This window comes from Plecotus auritus (genome assembly GCF_963455305.1).
Source record: "Plecotus auritus genome assembly, chromosome: 6".
NCBI lineage: Eukaryota > Metazoa > Chordata > Mammalia > Chiroptera > Vespertilionidae > Plecotus > Plecotus auritus.
Genome location: NC_137773.1, coordinates 24687316 through 24707898, shown reverse-complemented (window position 1 = coordinate 24707898; position 20583 = coordinate 24687316). Strand labels below are relative to the sequence as shown.

The window sequence follows — 20583 nt, the reverse complement described above, 5'->3', positions numbered from 1 at the left end:
CTCGGCCACCTTCCTGAAGCTCCCAGAGCAGCATCTCTGAGCCTTGGACTCAGCTCTTGAGCAGCATCACTCAGCTGGTGCCTGGGTATGCTCTGAACCTAAGAGGGGCTGGCTCCTCCCATGCCTAGTCCTCCCTCTTCACACCTATGCTGACCTCTCCAGCCACCCTGTGACCTCGGTGACCTCTGCCCAGTCCCCTTTGATCTCACTCCCTCCCAGCACTGCAGGTTTGTCAGCACCTTGACAACATGACTATCTTTGGAAGGTTACATCACTCTCCAGCTTGGGATCTGCCTCCCAGAGGCTTTCTACTAAAAAGGAGACGGGAACAAGGAGGAATGGGGTGTGGGGGGGTTGAACAAACAAACCAAGGGACAAAAATAGACTTTGCTCAGAAATCCCCTGGCTGCTGCTGAAGGATCTATCTCGCCAGCACATCTCCACAGTGACCAGCATTTAAGAAAAGTGTCACAAACAGCGCCGGTCACCCTGGCCTACCTGCATTGTGTAAACTTCCTTCCGACACAATGGGCCTTGACCGCTGTGCTCTTCAGCTTCCTTGTGCACAATAACCCTCACCACCCCGAGCAGCAGCAAGGACAACTGTGACAATGCAGTCAGCACAGTCCTGGGCAAAAGCAACTGTTCCTCAGAGGGGCCTGGCATTGAGGACACAGCCTTTCACAGGGATGCTGTGACTGTAACCTCATCACAATTTTTTTTTTTAAATTGAGGTTTAATTGACATAGAATACTATATTTCAGGTGTACCACATGGTAATTCCATATTTGTACCTATTGCGAAAGGATCGCTATGTCTTGTTAACATCCGTCACACACAGTTACAACACTTTTTTTGTGATGAGAACTGTCAAGATCTACTTTCTTACAATTTTCAAATATGCAATACAGTGTTATTAACTATACACTACGCTGTACATTACATCGCCATGATTTATGTATTTTATATCTGGAAGGTTGTACCTTTTGACCATCTTCATCCAATTTCCCTACCCCTTGCCTCCAGCAACTGCCAATCTGTTCTTTGTATCTATGAACTGGTTGTTGTTATTTTGCGGGGGGGAAGGGGTATTGGGGGAGTGATTGTTGCTTTGTTTCTTAGATTGCACACCAAGTGAGATCCTATGGTATTTATCTTTTATCTAATTTCATGTAGTATAATTCCCTCAAGGCCCATCCATGTTATTACAAATGGCGGAATTTCATTCTTTTTTTATGGCTGAATAATATTCTTTTGTGTGTGTGTGTGTGTGTGTGTGTGTGTGTGTACCACATTTTATTTATCCATTCATCCATCGATGAGCACTGAGGTTCTTTCCATATCTTTTAAATAATGCTGCAATAAACATGGGGGTGCAGATATCTTTTTGAATTGGTGTTTTCATTTTCTTCAGATAAATACCCAGAAGATGAATTGTTAATAGTTCTGTTTTGAGGGACCTCTTTACTGTTGTCCACAGTGGCTGCACCAATTTACACCCCCAACAGAGAAAATTATAAATTATTTCAACCGGTAACAAAAGTATCACTAGACAAAGGAGTTTCTGGGGTGCTGATGGTGTTCTGGTGCTACTTATATAAGTGTATTCAGTTTGCAAAAATTCCTTGCACTGTTATGATAGGAACACTCTTTTCTATGTATGTTAGGATTTAATTTTTTTAAAGATTCTAGAAGAGATGGGCAACGGGCAGGTAATCATTTCTGGTTCTGACTCCTTCTACCGATTTAGAGTGTGGGGCTTGAATGACAGATCAGGAACATGGTTCATTTCCCTGACATGGAAGACCTTGAATTTGCTCCAGGTGCCAGACCCAGGGTACTCCCCCAAAGCCAATATGCTCTCAGCCATGTGGGCAGCCAATTTCCAACTGTGCCCTATGCCGGCAGCTGAGTTTGCTGACATCCCAGAGACATGGGATCAGCCCCCACTTACCTTTCATTCGCTTTTCAGCTGCTAAGCACAGTCCCTAATCAGCATTCATTTTACATGCGGGAAACTTCCACACCTAGACACAATCAACCCCTTACACAAATCGACAGACATATTGCCTGTTAAAACCTATTCTGCCTCCTATCCATAAGGCCAATATCTTGCAGGACTCAACCTGTAATGTGGGACACGGGAATAAGTAGAAATGTCTCTGGAATTCACATTGATTAAGAAAGGATTTAGAAATTTTCCACTCCTACTGAATAACTGCGGAATACCTCCAACTGGTGTTATCTTTAGAGAGATTAGGGGTCAGAAGAAAGCATTCCTTTCTCATTTTCTCAGGGGCCCTTGAGTTGGCTCAGTCAAAGTGGTCTCTGGAAGAAATGTTCCAATCTTCTGTCTGGTACTGATAGAGTCTCGCTGCCTCTCACCATGTTTGCTCATACACTGTGTGTGCCTGTGCCTAGAGGAAGCAGGCTGAGTACTAGCACTGCCTCTGTAAAATGACTGACAGGCCGTCCAGGTGGCTGCTGGGATTGACACTGTGGTGATGGGAGTCTCTGGGAAGATGCTGGCTGGCAAAAGAAGAAAGCCCCTCCTGCTATTGATTCTCTCTCTTCCTCCTCCCCTCCCAGCAACTTACCTCCTCTGGTCTGCTCAGCACATGGCCTTCTGGGCCAGTTATCCCCATTTCTAACATCCGAGCTTGCTCCTAGAATGAGCAAAAAATAGAGGACAGTTTTTAGTTTTTAAAACTTATGTCATCACTTAGTCAAGATTTATTTCAAAGCCTGAAATCATTCAGACCAACCAAAAATGGTAGTACTGCAATTTCTTGTAATATATCAATACTTAAACTAAAACTTTAAAGCATGTAAGACGCTATAAGCTAACTCCTAACTCTATTTCCTAAGACTTAGAGGGCAGTTTTTAGATGGGCTCAACTGAGATTTGGAGGAGTTATGCTGAAGATGTGTTCAAGGGGGAAAAGAATAAAATATGTATGTTGAACAAATTCATCAACTCTATAGGAAGAATTGCAAAATAGGATAGAGCCTTAATTAAGAGGAGAAAAAACAACTGAGAGTGCCTGCTTTTATTACAAAAAAGACAATCCATTAAAAAGTACCACTTTTTCTACATTGTGCTTCAAAACTCACACATCACTTACACTTCATTTCTTTCAGATGTAAACCTCTGTAAGCACACTCCCTTAACTCGTTTTTTAATTTATTTATGCATTTTAAAACCTATTCATTCAACAAAAGTACTGAGTATCTGCTTTATGCTAGGCTCTAGGTTAGGTACTTACTTGAATTAAGGCAACGAGGCCCCTGACTTGATGGCCCTTACAGTGCGGTCCTGCCATTTCCCAGAGTCTAGTCAACCCACCACCTACATCGGAATCAACTGGGTTGTTTGTGGAGATGCAGAAGTCTGGCCCTATTCAGGTCTACCAGATCTGAATACCTGAGGTTAAATTCTAGGAACCTGAATTTTAGTAAGCTCATCGGGCTCTTTAATGCTTTAGACTTAAATGAATGGATTAGAATTTAACTAGACAAACTACTACCTCTAACCACCATTACCTGAGTTCATCTATTGGTCAAATTCTAATTAATTAGGTCTTGGATGAGGCAGAACTGTCTACCTCTTGTGGCTAATAGCTAAATTCCTCAGACTTCTGGCCAGCTTTCTGGAAGAAGCAGGTGGCTGGACAGTGAACACACGCATGGCTAACTGGCACTGGCACAAATCCTAAGCCACCATCTCTGCAATTTTGCTGGCATTCACTCTCCAAGTACGAAGGCCAGTTCCTCTGAGCCTGTGCACTGGTGACATGAGAGATGTGGAAAGAGTGAACTGCAACCATGAGGTGTTAGGAAAAAGGAATTCCTTCTACCTGGAAAAGAACATTTCGTTGTTGATGTTTGTTTGTTTTTGATAGTAATTTTTAAAAGAAGAGTAGAAAGGAAGATGCTACTAAAAGCAACCACGACAAGTAAAATGGCCACTGTCCCCAGCTCTACAGTATTTGAAAAAAGGTCAGAGGCTGATTGTTCCAGAAGTGTACCTCCATTTCATTCTTACTATTTAATTGATCGAAACTTGGACTGAACAAAACTTCTTCCAAACTCTGGTGAGTTTCCACTTTGAATTGCCTTTCGAACACACCCAAGGGTTAAGGTCTCCAATGAAAGCATCTTCTATCTGTTAGGACACTCTCGCTGTTATCTTGTTTAAGAGTTCTAGGACAACACCCAGGTGAAGGTCACCAGGGGAACTCTTTCAAACACGCTTCCTGAACACTACTCCTGACCTCCCGAGTCTGAATCTAGAGACCTGGGAGAATCCTAGAAATCGGTCTCCAAGCTCCAGAGGTGATTCTAAAGTGCTGCTCATGCTGGAAAGTCCTGTGCCAAAAGCCAGGTTGCCCCTACAGCTGGAAGATTAAGAATGGCATGTAAGCCTGGCCGGTATGGCTCAGTAACTGCGCATCAACCCAGGAACCAGGAGGTCACAATGCGATTCCTGGTCAGGGCACATGCCAGGGTTGTGGGCTGGATCCCTAGTAGGGGGTATGCAGGAAGTAGCCCATTGATGATTCTATCTCATCATTGATGTTTCTACTCTCTCTCCCTCTCCCTTCCTCTCTGAAATACATGTGTGTGTGTGTGTGTGCATGTATAAGAATGGCATGTAAAAGGCGCTGGATGAGTATCTCAGTGGTTAGAGCATCGTCCCAATACACCAAGCTTGCAGGTTTGATCCCCAGTCAGAGCACATACAAGAATCAACATACAAGTACATACAAATCAATGCATAAATAAGTGAAACAATAAATCAATGTTTCTTCTTCTCTCTCTTAAAAAATCAATAATAAAAAAAAGAATGGCATGTGAAAAACCATTGGTGCAACCTGGCATGGGTGGGGAGCAATGGCACTTTGAGACACTGATCACTGGGGTAAGCACACGGTTTGGGTTATGGCAGTTTTGGTCTGCTTCAGGAGGAAAGAGACCCTGTCTTTTTCATCTTCCCTCTCCAGTGCTTTACCATAATAGGTGCCCAATAAATACCTGTTGGATGAGTGGCCAAGGATGCTGTGTTCTCAGACTGTCCTTTGGAAAATACCCCTTGTTGGGACCCGTAGGGAAAGATTTCTTCTTCCTTAGTCACTTTGGCATGAAGTGCAGCCAGAGACTCTGAGGACAGCAGCTGCTCCATTTAGGTAATGTGATCAAATCTTTCAGCTCAAGCTGAATTTCATAAACACACACAAGAAACTCATCCAAATGGATGAATGCCCTTATTCTCTTCCTAACTCAGAACAGATCTTCCCAAGGTAGGGGGGCGGGAGTGGGGGCAAGCAGAGACACTTCCGTGACACGGAGCCACAGAGGAAGCGGGAGAAGGGGCTTTGAGTCGGAGCGTGTTTGCCTGCACAGGCTCTAGAATGAAGAAGCTGGGAGTTTGGTTTCTAGGGCTGGGGCCTCTGGCTGCTGCACTGAAAACTTGGAGAAGGGGGAGGAGTGATGGCTCTAATACCACCAGATACCTCCCCTGGGAGCAAGGCATCTGGACCTTCCTTGGAAAATGATTTCATTAGCTCTGGGTGTGTGGGGGACATAGGAGAAGGCTGTCAGGGGCCTGACTAATTAACCTCTTGGTCATAAGCAAGAGGAAAGTGCACACTTAGCTCACCTCCTCCGCTAGGGAGACAACACTCCAACAGCTGGAGCCCTACAGCTGGACCGGAGGGGCAAGGGGCCCAGATGCACCAACTCTGGGTGAGAGGCCCACTGAGGCCCATCACGTAAGGGACTGAGATTCTGTTCTCCCAGTTAATTGCTGTGATCTTTGGGCCAGTGACGTAATCCTTCTGGGCCTCAATGTTCTCATCCACAAAATGGGGAGGATGGCAATCAACTTTAAAGGGTTGGGTGAAGATTAAATGAGAACCTAGGAGACCACTTATAGGAGCCTCGCACACGGTAGGAAGTGCTCACCAAGTGGTACCTGCTATTGGAAGCTGACATGTCTAAGCTAGACTGGGCCGCAGCATTGTTCCCACACCCCTGCCCATCACATTCACCAAGTCCTGGACAACTTCTGAAATGAAGGCAGAGCCCAAGCACTTCCGAGCTGTGGAGGACATCTGTTTTGGCTCACCTCTGTGTAGCCTGATGCCTGGCACAGAGCGCTCAGGAAATACTCTCTGAAAGAATGAATAATGGCTGCTTGCTATTAATCGTATCGCATGGACTAAGAGAGCTCACACTCTTTTCTGGCAGCCTCCATCTAGCAGAGGCCAATCTTGGGATAAACAAAACTGTGGCTAAGGCACATCTGTACATCTAGCCCATTAAGCAGCCCTGGAGATGGGGAGAGAAGTGCTTTCTGCTTCCTCACCAATGATCAATTTGGACCTTAGGACCCTCCCTTTCATCACTCGCAGGTTTTTCAGCATGATTTCTAGGAAACCAATGGGACATGTGAGCCCCACAAGACTTAAATTCTTTATTATCTAAGGCCATGAGTACCGCAGTCCTGGATCAGATTTCTGGCTTCTGAGAAGTGCTGCCTTAGGGTTTTTCTTTAGGACACAGAATGCCACGTAGCTTGGACTCATTTTCAAAAGGGAAGCAGCAATACTCTCCCAATAAATGGCCTGATTTGAAAACCTCCTCTTCCAGGAAGCCTTTCTGGATTCTCCAGAGTGGCCAGATCTCTCTTCGTTTTCCAACAGCTGGCACTTGCTCCCTGACTTGTCCACATTTCCTTTTTTCCTCCTCCTGGACCTGAGGTCCTTTAGGGCAGGATTTTAATGGAGCACTTGTGATGGTGCCTTCCACACAGTGAGAGCTCAAGCACAGGGAAGCAGAGAGGAAACGGAGGGGATGCAGAGCGAAGCCCATGCCGAAAGCGCCCTCCAGGGAGCTGCACACCGTTACCTGGGCAATGATGTCCCCATTCTCAGCGTGGACCTGAGCAATGGCTCCCAGCTCTCCCAGGCAGGTGAAGATCTCGTAGAGCTGAAACGGAAATGAGTCTCTGTCACCTGCACAGGCCACCGGTGCTTTCAGCAACCTCACACAAGGCCAGATTACAAGAGCCAGAGGGGGTAAACCAGAGGAAGTAAGTGCCTAGGGCAGAGATACAGACTAAAACATGCCCGGCCCAAGAGGGGCGCGAGTCCAAAGAAATTCCAGAAAACTGTCTATATACAGAACCTACTGTGTTGCCTAAGTAGCCAGGGTGAACACATAACAATGCTACCGACCACTCTACTCCCCCTCAGCACACATTTTTAGGGAATTATTTCCCATTGAGCTGAGACGGAGCTTCAGAATCCTTCTCAACCCGTGCTCCCAAAGACCACCACAGCCCAGCCAGAAGCTAATGCGGGAGCTGAAACCCCTATCTCTCAACCTCTCAAAACAGACCTCCCTTCACCTTCTAATCAGGAAAGCTGGGAATTAAGACTTTGTCTGAAACTCATCTCACAAATTTCTTAAGGACAGAGTCAGAGGCAAGCTGGGACAATTCCCCCGAACAGCAGGCGGCCCTCCTTAATCCTTCAAGGCTGCGCACCTCGCCTGTTCCCTGAGCTCATAAGGAGTTTGCGTTTGCTTGGTAGATGGAGAGTGAGGCAGGCCCTTCCTCTTGTCCTCTTGAGAAAGCTGCTGCCAGTGGAACTTCTGCCTCCCTGTCTGCCTTGCCACCGGCACCCTGCCCGTTACCTGATTTAAAATGGAGCGTGGACTGCAAGAAGCACTCTGGCCCAGCGGTCCCCACAGTGACTCATGTGGAAGGAGCCAATGTCATCAGCAACAATAGGAAACCCATCCAGATACCCCAAGCCACACAGCCATGGATCATTACCTCTGTGTTGGACACCTGGTACAAATCCTTATAGGCCATGTAAACCATGAAGGAGTTAACCCCTGCAAGAAAGGGAGGAAGGGGGGGGAACAGGAAGAAGACAGCATTATCACAACCACTCTCCATCCTTTATTCCCACTTCTATGGCCCATGGGGCCCGAGCACATTACAGGCTCTGGTCCAATGCAAAATGATGCTTCCCATGCTCCAAGAGCATTTTTCTATTCCCTCATCACCCTGGAAAAGCAACAATTCCTACATAATGCCATAGAGAACGGTCTCCTCTTCTGCACCTCTTTCTTGCCCACAATCAGCACTCCCCAGCCCACAGGGTCAATAAGCTTTGTTTTTGCTTGAGGCAGTATCCTATATAATAAAGAGCTAATATGCTAATTAGATTGAAGAGCAGAACGACCAACTGGATGACCTTCCGGATGAAGCCAAGGCAGAGAGGGCCGGCTGAGGCTGAGAGGGCCAAGCCCCTTGCATGAATTTCATGCACCGGGCCTCTAGTATATACATAAAATTGAGAATCACTGTAGCACACTGGTAGTGTTTACACACTGGGGGTTGCACCATATACTAGTTCAGTGCACTTGGAATATCTAACTTCTTGAGCTTCAGTTTCCTCATCTGTAAAATGGAAAAATAACAATACCCTGCTTTATAAGTGTGGGAAACATTCAATGAGATACATGCCGAGCTCCTAGCACTCATTAGCCCTGACACATACCTGGTCTCCATGAACAGATCTCCTGAGGTTGGTTTATTTCACTACTTAAGGAGTGCCTGCCCTGCACATGACCTCTGTGGGGATGAATCTGAGAGGACCCTGTCCTTGGAGAACCAACAGTGCTACTGGGCAGAAGTCAAGTGTCACCTTGAGCTTAAATATCTAAGTCGTAAGGGTATTGAGAAATGATCCATTTAGTTTTTCACCTCAAATAAACTATTAATATAGTAATGTACAGAAATAAGTGGGACTGGGGAGCAGAGAGTCATTTTGAAAAAAGGAGAATAATTTTGATCTCCAATCATCAGGGCTGCCTCAGCCCACAGTGTTCTAGGCCAAAAGTGGCTGCAATTTGAGAACTTCCCTACCCAGAGTGGTTCAAGTGAGGGCAGTTTTTCCCAACACTACCCTGCCCGCAGCCTCTGTGTCATCCGTGGAATGACCGGGCCCTTTGGAAGGAAGTGGGTGTTAAAGCCGTTCCGAAGCCCAGGTGAAAGAAGACACAAGGAAGAAGGGAGAGGGTTAATCCCTCATTCTGAATCAGGAAGGACAGGAGCGGAGCTTGCGGGGTGAGGAGGGGAATGGAAAGGAAAGCTCGTCTTCTGAGAGGTCATCCTCTCCCCTCCATCCCAGAACACACTCCTGGCCTTTGCCTCAAGACTGTGCATCTGGTCAGTCCTGCATCTCATGGCATCTGTTCTGATGCTCTTCACTGGCCTGCTTCCTTCTGCCTCGGTGGCTCAGCAGAGGCCATTCCTTATACTTCCCTACGTCCCCCAGGCAGCCTTAGATGCCGAGCACATCGCGTGTCTGTATGGGGGGTAGTGCATGTGTGTGAAATATCTGGCCATCAAAATGTAGGAAGAAGTAGAGAATAGAGGAGTCTAAGAAGACAATGGGAACCTAAACCAGGTACTCACTGAGAGGAACCCCCCCTCCTTCCCCGTCCACCCCCCAATCACACACACGAGGACATGTTTCATGCCCTAAGCTCCTAGCCTGAGTACAAACACATTTTTGCTCCCAGAAATATCTTAGCTTTTCTGAGGATGCTGTTAATATATAATAGTAATGAGTTTGATGAGTTTGACCTTTGGAGTAAAAATAACAAAATAATGAATCTTAAAAATTCCTAATCTCATATCCAGTAGGTGTATAACCTTGTATATGTAGTTAACCTCTCCTGGCCTCAGTTTCTTCCTCTGTCAAATGGCAGCATTGCATGGAGGGGAAGAGCCTACACTGTGGGGAGATCTACTGCTTGCTACTCATTCTGTGCCTCAGGTTCTCCATCTGCCCAGTGAGGATAATAAGTCCCATCTCGTGGGGACCCTGCAAGGAGTAAGAATGATGGACTAAATGAAGCGCCTGGAACGCAGTGGTGCCTCTTTCTTCCAGCACGCATGCTTGAGGTTCCAGGCTCCAAGCTAGGGGAAGGGACTCAAATGAGTGGATGTTGTGTGGAGGAGGGGCGAGGGGGAAGGGAGGAAGGCACGCTGGGGCTCACCTTTGTCTTTGATGAGGCTCTGCACCTCCTGCTTCACACTGTCGTTCCAGTGGGTGATGTCCACGTGCAAGGCATAGTCACAGCAGCTCTTCCCATCGGCCCACTCCCGCCACTTCTCATAGGCCTCCGTCAGGCTGGACTCGGGTTCGGGCACCACGTGGTCGACTGAAGGACGGAGACCCCAGGCGGGTGACTCACTGACACAGCCTCTGTTCCCCTTTGCACAGGCCTGCACCTACTTGCTTAGCCATGGCTGCAGGATTTCTATTTCCTGAGCACAGAATTAACCTTGGAAAGTGTTGCTGATGGCTTAACTGTCACGTAACTATGGGACCTTGTACAAATTACTAGCTTTTCTAGACCTCATTTTTCTCATCCTTGAAATGGGTCCCAAGTAGAGTGGGAGACAGGATGTCATAGTGCCTTTCTTCTAAGTTTGTTATAAGATGAAGAGGGAAAATGCACCAAAGTGCTTTGCCTGACGCCTGGCACATAGTAAGTGCTCAACTAATGTTAGCTATCAATGGTGCATATTATGTGCCATTTTTGGCAGTACTATAGGGAGTCATCAGAACAGATAAAAGTCCAACTCCCCCCTAAGGGTGGAGGAAGGGTTTTAGAGTTATGTCAGGGCCCAGAAGAGTGATACCCTCACGCTTACTGCCAGACAGAGAGCCCCTGTCCTCTGAAGGAGCATGACGCTAGGCCCACAGATCTTATTTCTATGCAAATTCTTCATCGAGAATCCGGTTTCCTTGAGGCCCAAATCTACGCATGCAGTACCTACAACCTAAACGATATTTTTAAAAATAATAACATTTACAGTTGGTGAGGATAAGGCAAAAGTGACACCCTCAGAGTTCGCCTGGGCAGCCGAGGAAAAGTGAGAATCGGCACAACTTGCCTTTAAACAATTATAAAATAGATGCCAAAAACCTTGACATTTTTCTCATACCTTAACTCAAGAATTATTCCCACGGGATTAAACAATGCTGCGGGCACAATTTGGGTTCTAAAGATGTCTGTCAGCCTAAATTATTACGTATTTATGTAAGTGAAAAGCTGGAAACAATCGAATGTCTAACAATAGGGAAGTTTGGGTAAATACATAAATTGTGATACCTTCATAAAACAGAGGGTTTGGCATCCGTTCTACATGTTGTGGTAGAATAAAAATAAATGAATGGAAAGACATCCGTGACATTTCATTTTGTGAAAATTGGAGGCGAAAACACAGTGTGTCTATTATGATCCTATTTTTGTTAAATAGGGGAAAAAATATATAGCCAAACTGAAACAGTGATGTGGGTTTATGGGTTGTCTTTCCTTATTTTCTTTTTCACATCTGGGTTCTTTAATTGTCTACGAAGGACACAAACACTTGTGTGGTTCTTTGTATACTTTTCTCTCTTGTCGCCTGGAACTCTGACTTTCCTCCTGCTCCTTCCCTCATGCAGAAGACTAAGCAAAACACACATCTCCAGAGTGCTGACAAGCTCAACTCCTTGCCCAGATGGCAGAGAGCCAAGCCAAGATCCCTCATTTCCTCAGCCCTCTATCGCAAGCAGCCTAAGTGCACTTATCGGAAAGCAAATGCGTGGAGCCACATTACTGATGTCTGGACACACACCAGGGCCTCCATGGGCAGGCGGCTGCTGAGAAGTCAGCTGGCTTCCCCACTTTGACTGGAATTGCACCTTTTATGGCCTTGATGCAATTGTCCTGGGCTTCCACACCCAGCTAGCTGAAGATGAAGATGAAGATGAAGATGAAACTTGCTAGGGCTTTCGTCGTAAGGAAGCAAAAGGAAGTGAATGATTCTAAGGTTTAGGCTGTTCTATGTTTGTGGGTGGATGTATAAGGTGTTAAAATAAACAGCGGCCTTGCTGATCAAGTTTGGAATGGGGCCTGGGAGGGGACCCAGGTCATTGGGATTTGCTTGGGACAGGAAGGACTGCCCTGGACCACTTTCTGTTCAGTAATCCAATGGCATGCAACTCCCTAAGTTTCCTTGGAATTGTAATAGTTACCAGAAAAGAAAGAAAGAAAGAAAAAAGGAAACCACAGACATACTGTAGCTTGCCCAATCTTAAAAATATGAACTGGTCAACAAATAGCTCAGACCAGATAACACTAAACTCTCTGCTATGCTCTCTGCCCCGCCTGCCTGAGACCCAAATGGGAAGTTCTGAAATAACTTTTTCCCCCCTATCCACAACTTTTTCAGTACGCTTTTCCCAGTGACGGACCCAGAGGTGGTCATTTCTGATTCTCCATCGCCGACACACCCACCCCTAATGCTAAGGAAGACAGGAGGGGATGGCTGTGCTCATTGTCATGAACCTCATGCATCTCTTCCATGCAGTTGTGGTGAGCTGCCAATGTCCTCACTCCAACCTGCTTCTATCAGGTCCCATCAGGCAGAAAGTCTACCAACTGTCTTAAGGGACGTGTACAAGTTATCATCAGAGAGCACGGTGGTTAACACACGCCTAACACTCGGGACCAGGAGTGTATAATTTGGGGGAACTTACTGATCATGGTGGTGCCGCCAGCTAAGGCAGCCTTTGTCCCTTGGAAGAAGTCATCTACTGTGGTCATCCCCTTGTAGGGCATCTGGAAGTGAGTGTGGACATCGATGCCTCCGGGGATCACCATCTTCCCATTGGCCTCGATGGTCTTCACTCCTCCAGGGACAATCAGATTGTCTCCAATTTGCCTGGCAAGACAGTGAAACAACTGGCAATTTAAAAGAGTGATTTCAAAGACAGACATAGTATTATAACAGTTTTAAACATTGGAACACATTTATCAAAGTAGATTCACAAGTTTAGCGATCTAGAAACAAAGATAGGTATACATACAGAAAACCGTTTTTACAGACACAAAACAATCCAATGTGCTGTTTGGGGAAACATGTGTCCTGGTTTAGTACTGTAACCCCAAGGGTTTGAGAGTGTCCAGCACATAGGGTGTGAAATAAATATTTTTTTAGGAGACACTGCATGGGGTAATGAATCATTTAAAGAATAGGCATGTGTACTTAGCTATCCTCTAGGGGGTTCACCTGGGCTCCTAACAAAAGAGGTCCTTTGGCACCCCAGTCTTTGCTCCTCAGCCTACCCTTCCTTGATAATGTATCCATCAATCACATACAAAGGCAAATTCATAGGGAGGAAGTCAAAAGATGCAGCTGCCTATACTCAGCTGCTTTGGCAGGGTCAGCACCTCATTGGAAGCTTCAAGCCAAGGAAGAGGATTATGACAACTTCAACCAAACACACCTTCCCCCAGGAAGTTTCAGAGCCCCCCAGGGAGGACGAGAGGGGGACTTGGGTGGGGAAGAAGCTGGTGAGTATGCCCAAGGCACATTCCACCAGGCAAGGAACAAACACAACTAGCCCTGGAACAATGTCACCTCCTACTTCATCTCATGTTGCTCGAATTATTTGTGACTTCACACCCTTGACTTAAATGGCCAGTTCAACCTGTCCAATGTGGATTGCAGGCAGGACTCTGATTCATAAGCTCCTACATTGTCATTAAATGCCTCCTACCTTGCTGGAGCCAGGAGCCCCACTGCCCGTAGCATGAATGCTCCCCCTTTGTTCATAGTCAGCCGAGAAGGAAACTCCTTTGGGGCACCAGAAGTCCACTAGTGGCCTGCCAAAATCTTAGTTCTGCAACTCAGGTCAAGTATTTCTGACATCTCTTAAGAGTTCAACTTCACCAAATCACCACAGGGCCATTCCAGAGCCGCCACAATTCAAAACACACTGTGGAAAAAATGCAGCCTCTGATTGGAACCCCATTCTAGTCCAGATACTGGCCAGCCGTGTTCCTGTTTTTCCTCCCTTGCTGATTTTCCTCTGAGGGAAAATGAGAGCCAAGGGCATGAAGAGCTATCTGGTCTCTCCATGTGGATGCATGTGTGTTTGCACCACTATGACAATTAGTACAACACCAAGTCAAAATAGAAATGCTTTCCTCTTTTCCTGCACTGAACTAACCAAGGTTATATTAATTCCTGTCAAATTTCTACTGACAGCCAGGTCTAGTAATTAAGTGTAAATCAGCTCTGGAATTGGGGTAGCTAGGTGCACAATGTTGGCTTTGCCAGTTACTAGCATTATGACTTTGGCCAAGATACTTAACCTCACCAGGTCTCAATTTCTTCATCTGTAAAAATGTAATAAAAATGCTTGTTGTGGAGATTAGATGTTACTGTGTTAAGCTTAAAGGACACTGTTAGGTACATAAGAAGTCAATAGATACCAGCTACTATGATTAATAACCATCCTACTCCCATTTATTAACAAGCCCTCTCCCTCTGAATCTCATCATTCTACTAATTTAATATTTGATGTTGATATTATCTGGTAATGCACACACACACACACACACACACAAGCACAAGCACACACATTATTTAGTTCCCCTGAAATTATGTAAGGTTCCCAGGGGAAGAGATGACTTGGACCCCAAAGGCATCTAACATAGCATGTGACAGCATGTGTCCAGTGACTAAGACAACTGCCTTGCATATAACAAGCACTCCATAAATATTCACAGGCAAACAACTATGGAAGAGTTGGAGGAAATAATTGATGCTCCCAGACTTACAGTGGGATTATATGTCCCAATAAACCACTCATACACTGAAAATATCATAGGTTGAAAATGCACTTAGTGTACCTAACCGGTAGGTACACTAACATTATAGCTTAGTCAAACTGAGAACATTTAGATTAGCCTAAAGTTGGGCAAAATCACCTTGCTGTAGCTGCCTAGCATCATAAGAGAGTATTGTACCATCTATCACTAGCCCAGGAAAAGATGAAAATTCAAAACTTGAAGTATGATTTCTACTGAAGGAGTATCACTTTCAAACCATTGTAATATAAAAAAAATTAAGTCAAACCGTCTTTGAGGACCACCTGTATTTCTGTTTCTATACTCTCTTAAGAACGTGGTTAGAGACACACAAAAATATCAGGATTGGATGGAGATCATGTTTATCCAACCTTGTCTCCACCACCAACCCACACATCTGATGGTTAAATTCCTTCTATAATATCCTTGTTAAGTGGTCCCTAGTCCAATCTAATAAAGATGCCAAAAGGAATTCATTTTGCATATTCAATTTCGGTAGTAGATGACTGAATAAGTGTGTGAAGATGGATTGAACTTGCATTTAAGACTAAGCTGTGGAAAGTTCTGGGATCAATTACTAATGCCTGTCATAAGCTCTGAAATAAGAAAAAAGCATTAGGTAATACTTTTTTTTTTCTATTTCTGAATCACTAAGTGAGGGAATTCGCTACCTCCAAAGAGAGCCAACTATATAAAATAATATTTAGCAATAAAAATATAAAATCAATTGTGACTGATATTTTGACAAAATTGTTTTATATTGGTTAGCTTGCCTATTATTTCCATTTTTTCCTACTTCTACTATGAAAAATTACTTATGGAAATTGGCAAGGCAACTAAATACCAAATCTAGCATTGTTCATTCATTCATTCAAGGTACTGATTAATATGTTGATCTTTAGCAAATTATTTACTTTCTATGTTCTTTTTTCTCATTTGAGACGAGCATAATAATAGTACTTCCTAGGATTTTTGGCAGATCAGATGAGGTAAAGTGTAAAAACATTTAACAGTGTCTGACATACTACATACTCAATAAAAGGTAGCTCTTATAAAAGTGCTAAGTACTCAATGTGCTAAACACTAGGTTTAGTGCAGGGAATATGAAGATGAACAAGATATGGTCCTTGCTCTCAAGGGGGCCTAAGAGTGTCAGGATTGCTATGATTGATAAAAAACACACTGTGTTTTATATAGAAGGGGAAGCTAGCTCAGATTGAGGGGCTGATAAAGAATGTCCACCCACAAAAATTTATATCTAAGCCAGGTTTTCAAAGATAAGGAAGAGGTCTCCTATAACCAGAATATTAAACTAGTCAATAACGTTGAATAACATAAATACAAAGGTGAACGAGGTCAGGAATGGCTAGTAGGATGAGTTGAATGCGCCAGTGTTATACAATATCGCATCCCTGTGGGGATGTGCCGTGCCTTCTGTGATGACAGGCTATGTGTCTATCAAACCCTTCCTTAAAGGTCACTAGGTAAGGAACCTGCACATAAAGGTTACCTGGCTGTGCTGCTTACAGGCATCCAATAGAAAACCATTTTGCTAAGGAATTATACATTCTTTTTTTCTTTTTTTAAATATATTTTATTGATATTTTACAGAAAGGAAGGGAGAGGAATAGAGAGTTAGAAACATCGATGAGAGAGAAACATCGATCAGCTGCCTCCTGCACACCTCCTACTGGGGATGTGCCCACAACCAAGGTACGTGCCCTTGACCGGAATCGAACCTGGGACCCCTCAGTCCGCAGGCTGACGCTCTATCCACTGAGCCAAACCGGTTTCAGCAGGAATTATACATTCTTAAAGTATCTATTTGGAAATCTCACCTGGAATATGTCCTATCTGTGCTCTTACCTAAGTCAAGGTTCAGTTTAAATGACCTCTCCACCCCAAAATCTTCCTCTGGACACTTCTAAATGACTTATCCTCATCTGAACTCCTTGGGGACCTATTTTAGGGTGCTATAATTTGTGCACACTTTTCAGTATCCTTAATGACAGTGGTCACATCTTCCACTTCTCCAAGACACATAGAATGCCCATCCACACAGCTGGCCCAAAGTGCCCTCCACCTCAGTGGATTGATCAAACTTAGGTTTTTCACTTTATTCATGTAATCCAAGTGAACTAAGGCTAGCTCCCACTTTTGAAGAATCATATGCATCCAGACTGAGGGGTGAAAATAAAGATTCATTTTTAAGGAGAAGAAGACATGAAACACAGAGAACCACTGGTTGAATAAGCAAAAAGTAGAAAGCTTCTTTCTGAAGAAGGGGTTGAGTACAAAAAGATAAAGGTTCTAGATACATACTTGATTAGGCCATCTTCCATGTAAATATCAGCATAAAAGGACTGATCATCGTTGACGATTCTGCCTCCCTTGATAAGAAGACGGTCACTCTAGAAGAAAAAGAGAACAGCAGTCATTCTCGCAGTCAAGATTTCGGAGAAGAGTGGTCTGCCAAGGTTTTCCCAACTCCTTGCTTTGGAAGTCTAACGAGAACACATTTACTGATGACATCTGCGCGCTCAGTGCACTCAGTATTTGAACTGGGGGAATTTGTTGGGGATCCAGCCTTTCTCATTTGCTTCTAATACAAATTATTCTGGAGTTTCACCTTTTGCTTCTGCAACCTACCATAACAAATCAGAAGTGTAGCTACTTGAGGGAAGACACTCTTTTTATTATGTTTCTGCTTCATTGAGCATTCAATATTTAAAGTGGTATAACATATACTTCAGTGCCTACCACGCAGTCTGATATTTTTGCTGATGCTCCACATGATTCTCAAAAGTAGAACTTAGGAGCCAGCATACCATGAAACAGCCTTTAAAAGTCTTTACAATGACATGGTAGTCATGTTACATTTAAAATTCAGGATACTTACACAGGTATGCACACGTGCACATGAAGTTGTGGAATGTATAAAAAAACTACTTGATGGAAAAGAAGACAAAACATCTGTAGTATTTGCTCAGGGTGAAAAAAATTATGTAGGCTTCATATTTGTTGCATTATACCCAGTATCTCTCACATCTGAAATATATTTCTTTATTGCTTTTATTATTAAAAATTGCTTTTCTAGATGAGAAAAGTCTTTACAAATTACAACTTAAAAGAAGTTTGGAGAGTGATCCAACTGGAAACAATACACGTAGATTCCGAGATTATTCACAAAAATATGCATTTTACATATAAGTCAGGAGATAGACAAATCAGTGTCAGCTTTAGAGACTGCAGATTTCATTAAATGAATGGAGCTTAGACTGCAGCATGAGGGATGGATAAAGCTTCCTTAGGTTCATGGGGGAGAAGAGAAAACTTAGGTTGAATGCACCAGAGCATGAAAAAAGAATAGTTGTTTGGGTTTTGTTAAGATTTAAACTTAAGGACTTCATCCACCCACTCATTCAGCAAATCATTATTTAATATGTATTAAAAAATAGTTGGGGAAGGTGCCCTTGTGAATGAGTCACGCAGGTCATAGCATTTATGGAATTTATGGGGCAATCTGGCAATAAAGAAAAATCAATAAAACAAATAAAACAAGTAAAAATGAATTAAGTGCCGCAAAATATAGGGGAGTGGAGCTTGTCTATTTACCTAGAGGCTGGAAAAGGCCTTTTGGGGAAGATCAGTTTAGATGGGGTGGAGATGGAGAACTACAGGCAGAGGGAACAGCGAGTGCAGAGCCCTGAGGTAGGGGTACGTTTGTTTTCTTTGAAAACCTGAAAAAGATGAGTGTGGAGGGAGCTTGGGGATCAAAGAGGAAAGTGGCATGAAATGAAGTTGGTGAGGCAGACATTGGCTTTCAAAGAGAACATAGGTTTTATTTTAGTTTTTAAACCTTTATTGTTGAGAGTACTACCTATGTCCCTTTTTCCCCCATTACCTCCTTCCACCTGGTTCCTGCCCCGCCCCAGGCCTTCACCACCCTATTGTTTGTATCCATAGGTAATATACATATGCATATGTTCTTTGGTTAATCTATTCTCAAGCCTCCTTCCCTCTGAGATTCCTCCATCCGAGAACATAGGTTTTATGGGGAAGGAAGTCCTACACACAAGCTGACCTCTGGCTTCAAAAATTAAAGTGGACAGGGCCAGAAAATGAGAATGGAAATGAGGGATCCATGAGCAACAAAGCAAATTACCACTTAGTTTCTCCTGCTTCCAAGGTATTGCATGAGGATAAGAAATTTCATCATGCCATGTTGTCAGGGGAGAGGATTTTAAAAAGTACTGATCAATGAGGCACATAGAAAGAACCTATATGTGTGGCAAAGAGATGCAGTAATAAGGTCAAATACAAACTCCCAGCACCCATGATCTACAAGCCCTTCATGATCTGGGTGTGGTCAGTATGTCCACCCTTCTTTATATCATGTATTGCCTCATATTTTATACATCGGCAGAACTAAGACACGTGTAGTTCTTGTCTCATATCAGGCTCTAGGGCCACTGAGCCCTTGCAAAGATGTTCTCTCTGCTTTCTCATTTGTTTACCTGGCATCCAACAACCATCCTCTCCTTTGTTCAGCCTACAGTCAAAAGGTTTCTCCCCTAGGACATGTTACCTGACTTTCCAGCAAATTCCACCTGCCGCCATTGCAATTTAGCTCACACAATTATATTGCTCTATAATAGCTGGCTTATTGTTCAATAGTCTCCTGATCAGACCAAAGACTCTCTTAGTCTTGGAACTATGTGTCTTTTGATCATTTTACCTTAGTTCCTGCAGCCCATCCTTGACAGCTGTTAGGTCATGGTCAAATGAATGAGTGAAGGGTGGGAAACAGGAAGTTGTATAATACCGGTATGATGGAAAGGCCATCTGAGTCAGAAAATTATGTGAAGGGGCCAAAAAATTGGACTTTTAAGAAAAATAAAACTGGAAGGCAATTGTAATCTACTGGTTTAACAGCAATTGAAAATTTATATGAGGCAGTCAGTCCTAGGACTGTGCTTCCTACACTAGAGAATATAGATTCCCATGCCCTGCTCTGGTCACCACAGCTGTACTTTATAAGCACCATACACAGCTCTGGTGTCATCAGTCACACACCAGTAGCAGAAACCACTGCCCCAGGCATGTGTGCCTATGAGGGGAGAGAAGCACCTCCAGTAGGAGCTTCATAATAATAACAATCTTGGTAACCATACTAGTAAGAGTCCCCTCTCGTAGCTCAGTGCTTTATATTCTTTTATCTTTCTACAAAGAGCTGCAGTAAGCTGGGTTTTGGAAAGGAGCCAGTTACTGCCTGAACGGAGACCAGCTATGAAATATGACCGTCCTCCTGCCTGGGGACATCCAGCCCTGAGCCACTGGCCTGCTCATCACTTCCTTCCACACGTATCAAATGTCAGCCAGGGCCAGAAGTTATCTCAGGCCCCATGTACATTGGGGGATTAGTAAGAGCTGATCTAAGTGGAGTTAACACCATTGGAAACCCTTCAAATGATAATTAAATAAACCTCCTCTGGCTCAATAATCAGGAATCTAAACAGAGCTACTAAAACCTCAATTCACAGAACAAGGGATGCTGCCCTGGGATCCTCAGCTTGCCCCCCTAACTTTTATGAAAGTGGTTAATAAAACTGCTTTATTCACGTTAACTCTTTCCATGCATGTGGGATGGGATCCACGACAAAGGGCAGCCCAGGCAAACTGTTACTAGACACAGAAGAGTCTGAAAAGCAAGCCTTGGGCTTGTCACTGAAGAATGACATAACTGCTGACCACTCCCAAGCCACATCAAACCAAACCTCACTTGTTACAGAACATGCTCGTTTGTGAATTCCTGGATCAGCTTTAGAGAGTAACACATGCTGGGGTCAA

The 20583-nt window shown here is 44.2% G+C and overlaps 1 protein-coding gene across 2 annotated transcripts in view; it reads right to left on the bottom strand.

Annotated features, from left to right (window-relative positions):
• DPYSL3 (dihydropyrimidinase like 3) overlaps positions 1-20583 on the bottom strand; it is a 108706-nt gene that overhangs the window by 15664 nt on the left and 72459 nt on the right. For both annotated transcript variants that reach the window (XM_080674228.1, XM_080674229.1), the window contains exons 2-7: positions 17056-17144; positions 12615-12799; positions 10081-10245; positions 7841-7902; positions 6910-6990; positions 2598-2666 (exon numbers count right to left, since the gene is read on the bottom strand). In XM_080674228.1, coding sequence (XP_080530354.1) covers positions 2598-2666; positions 6910-6990; positions 7841-7902; positions 10081-10245; positions 12615-12799; positions 17056-17144 — 651 coding nt within the window. The remainder of the gene's footprint in view (positions 1-2597; positions 2667-6909; positions 6991-7840; positions 7903-10080; positions 10246-12614; positions 12800-17055; positions 17145-20583) is intronic.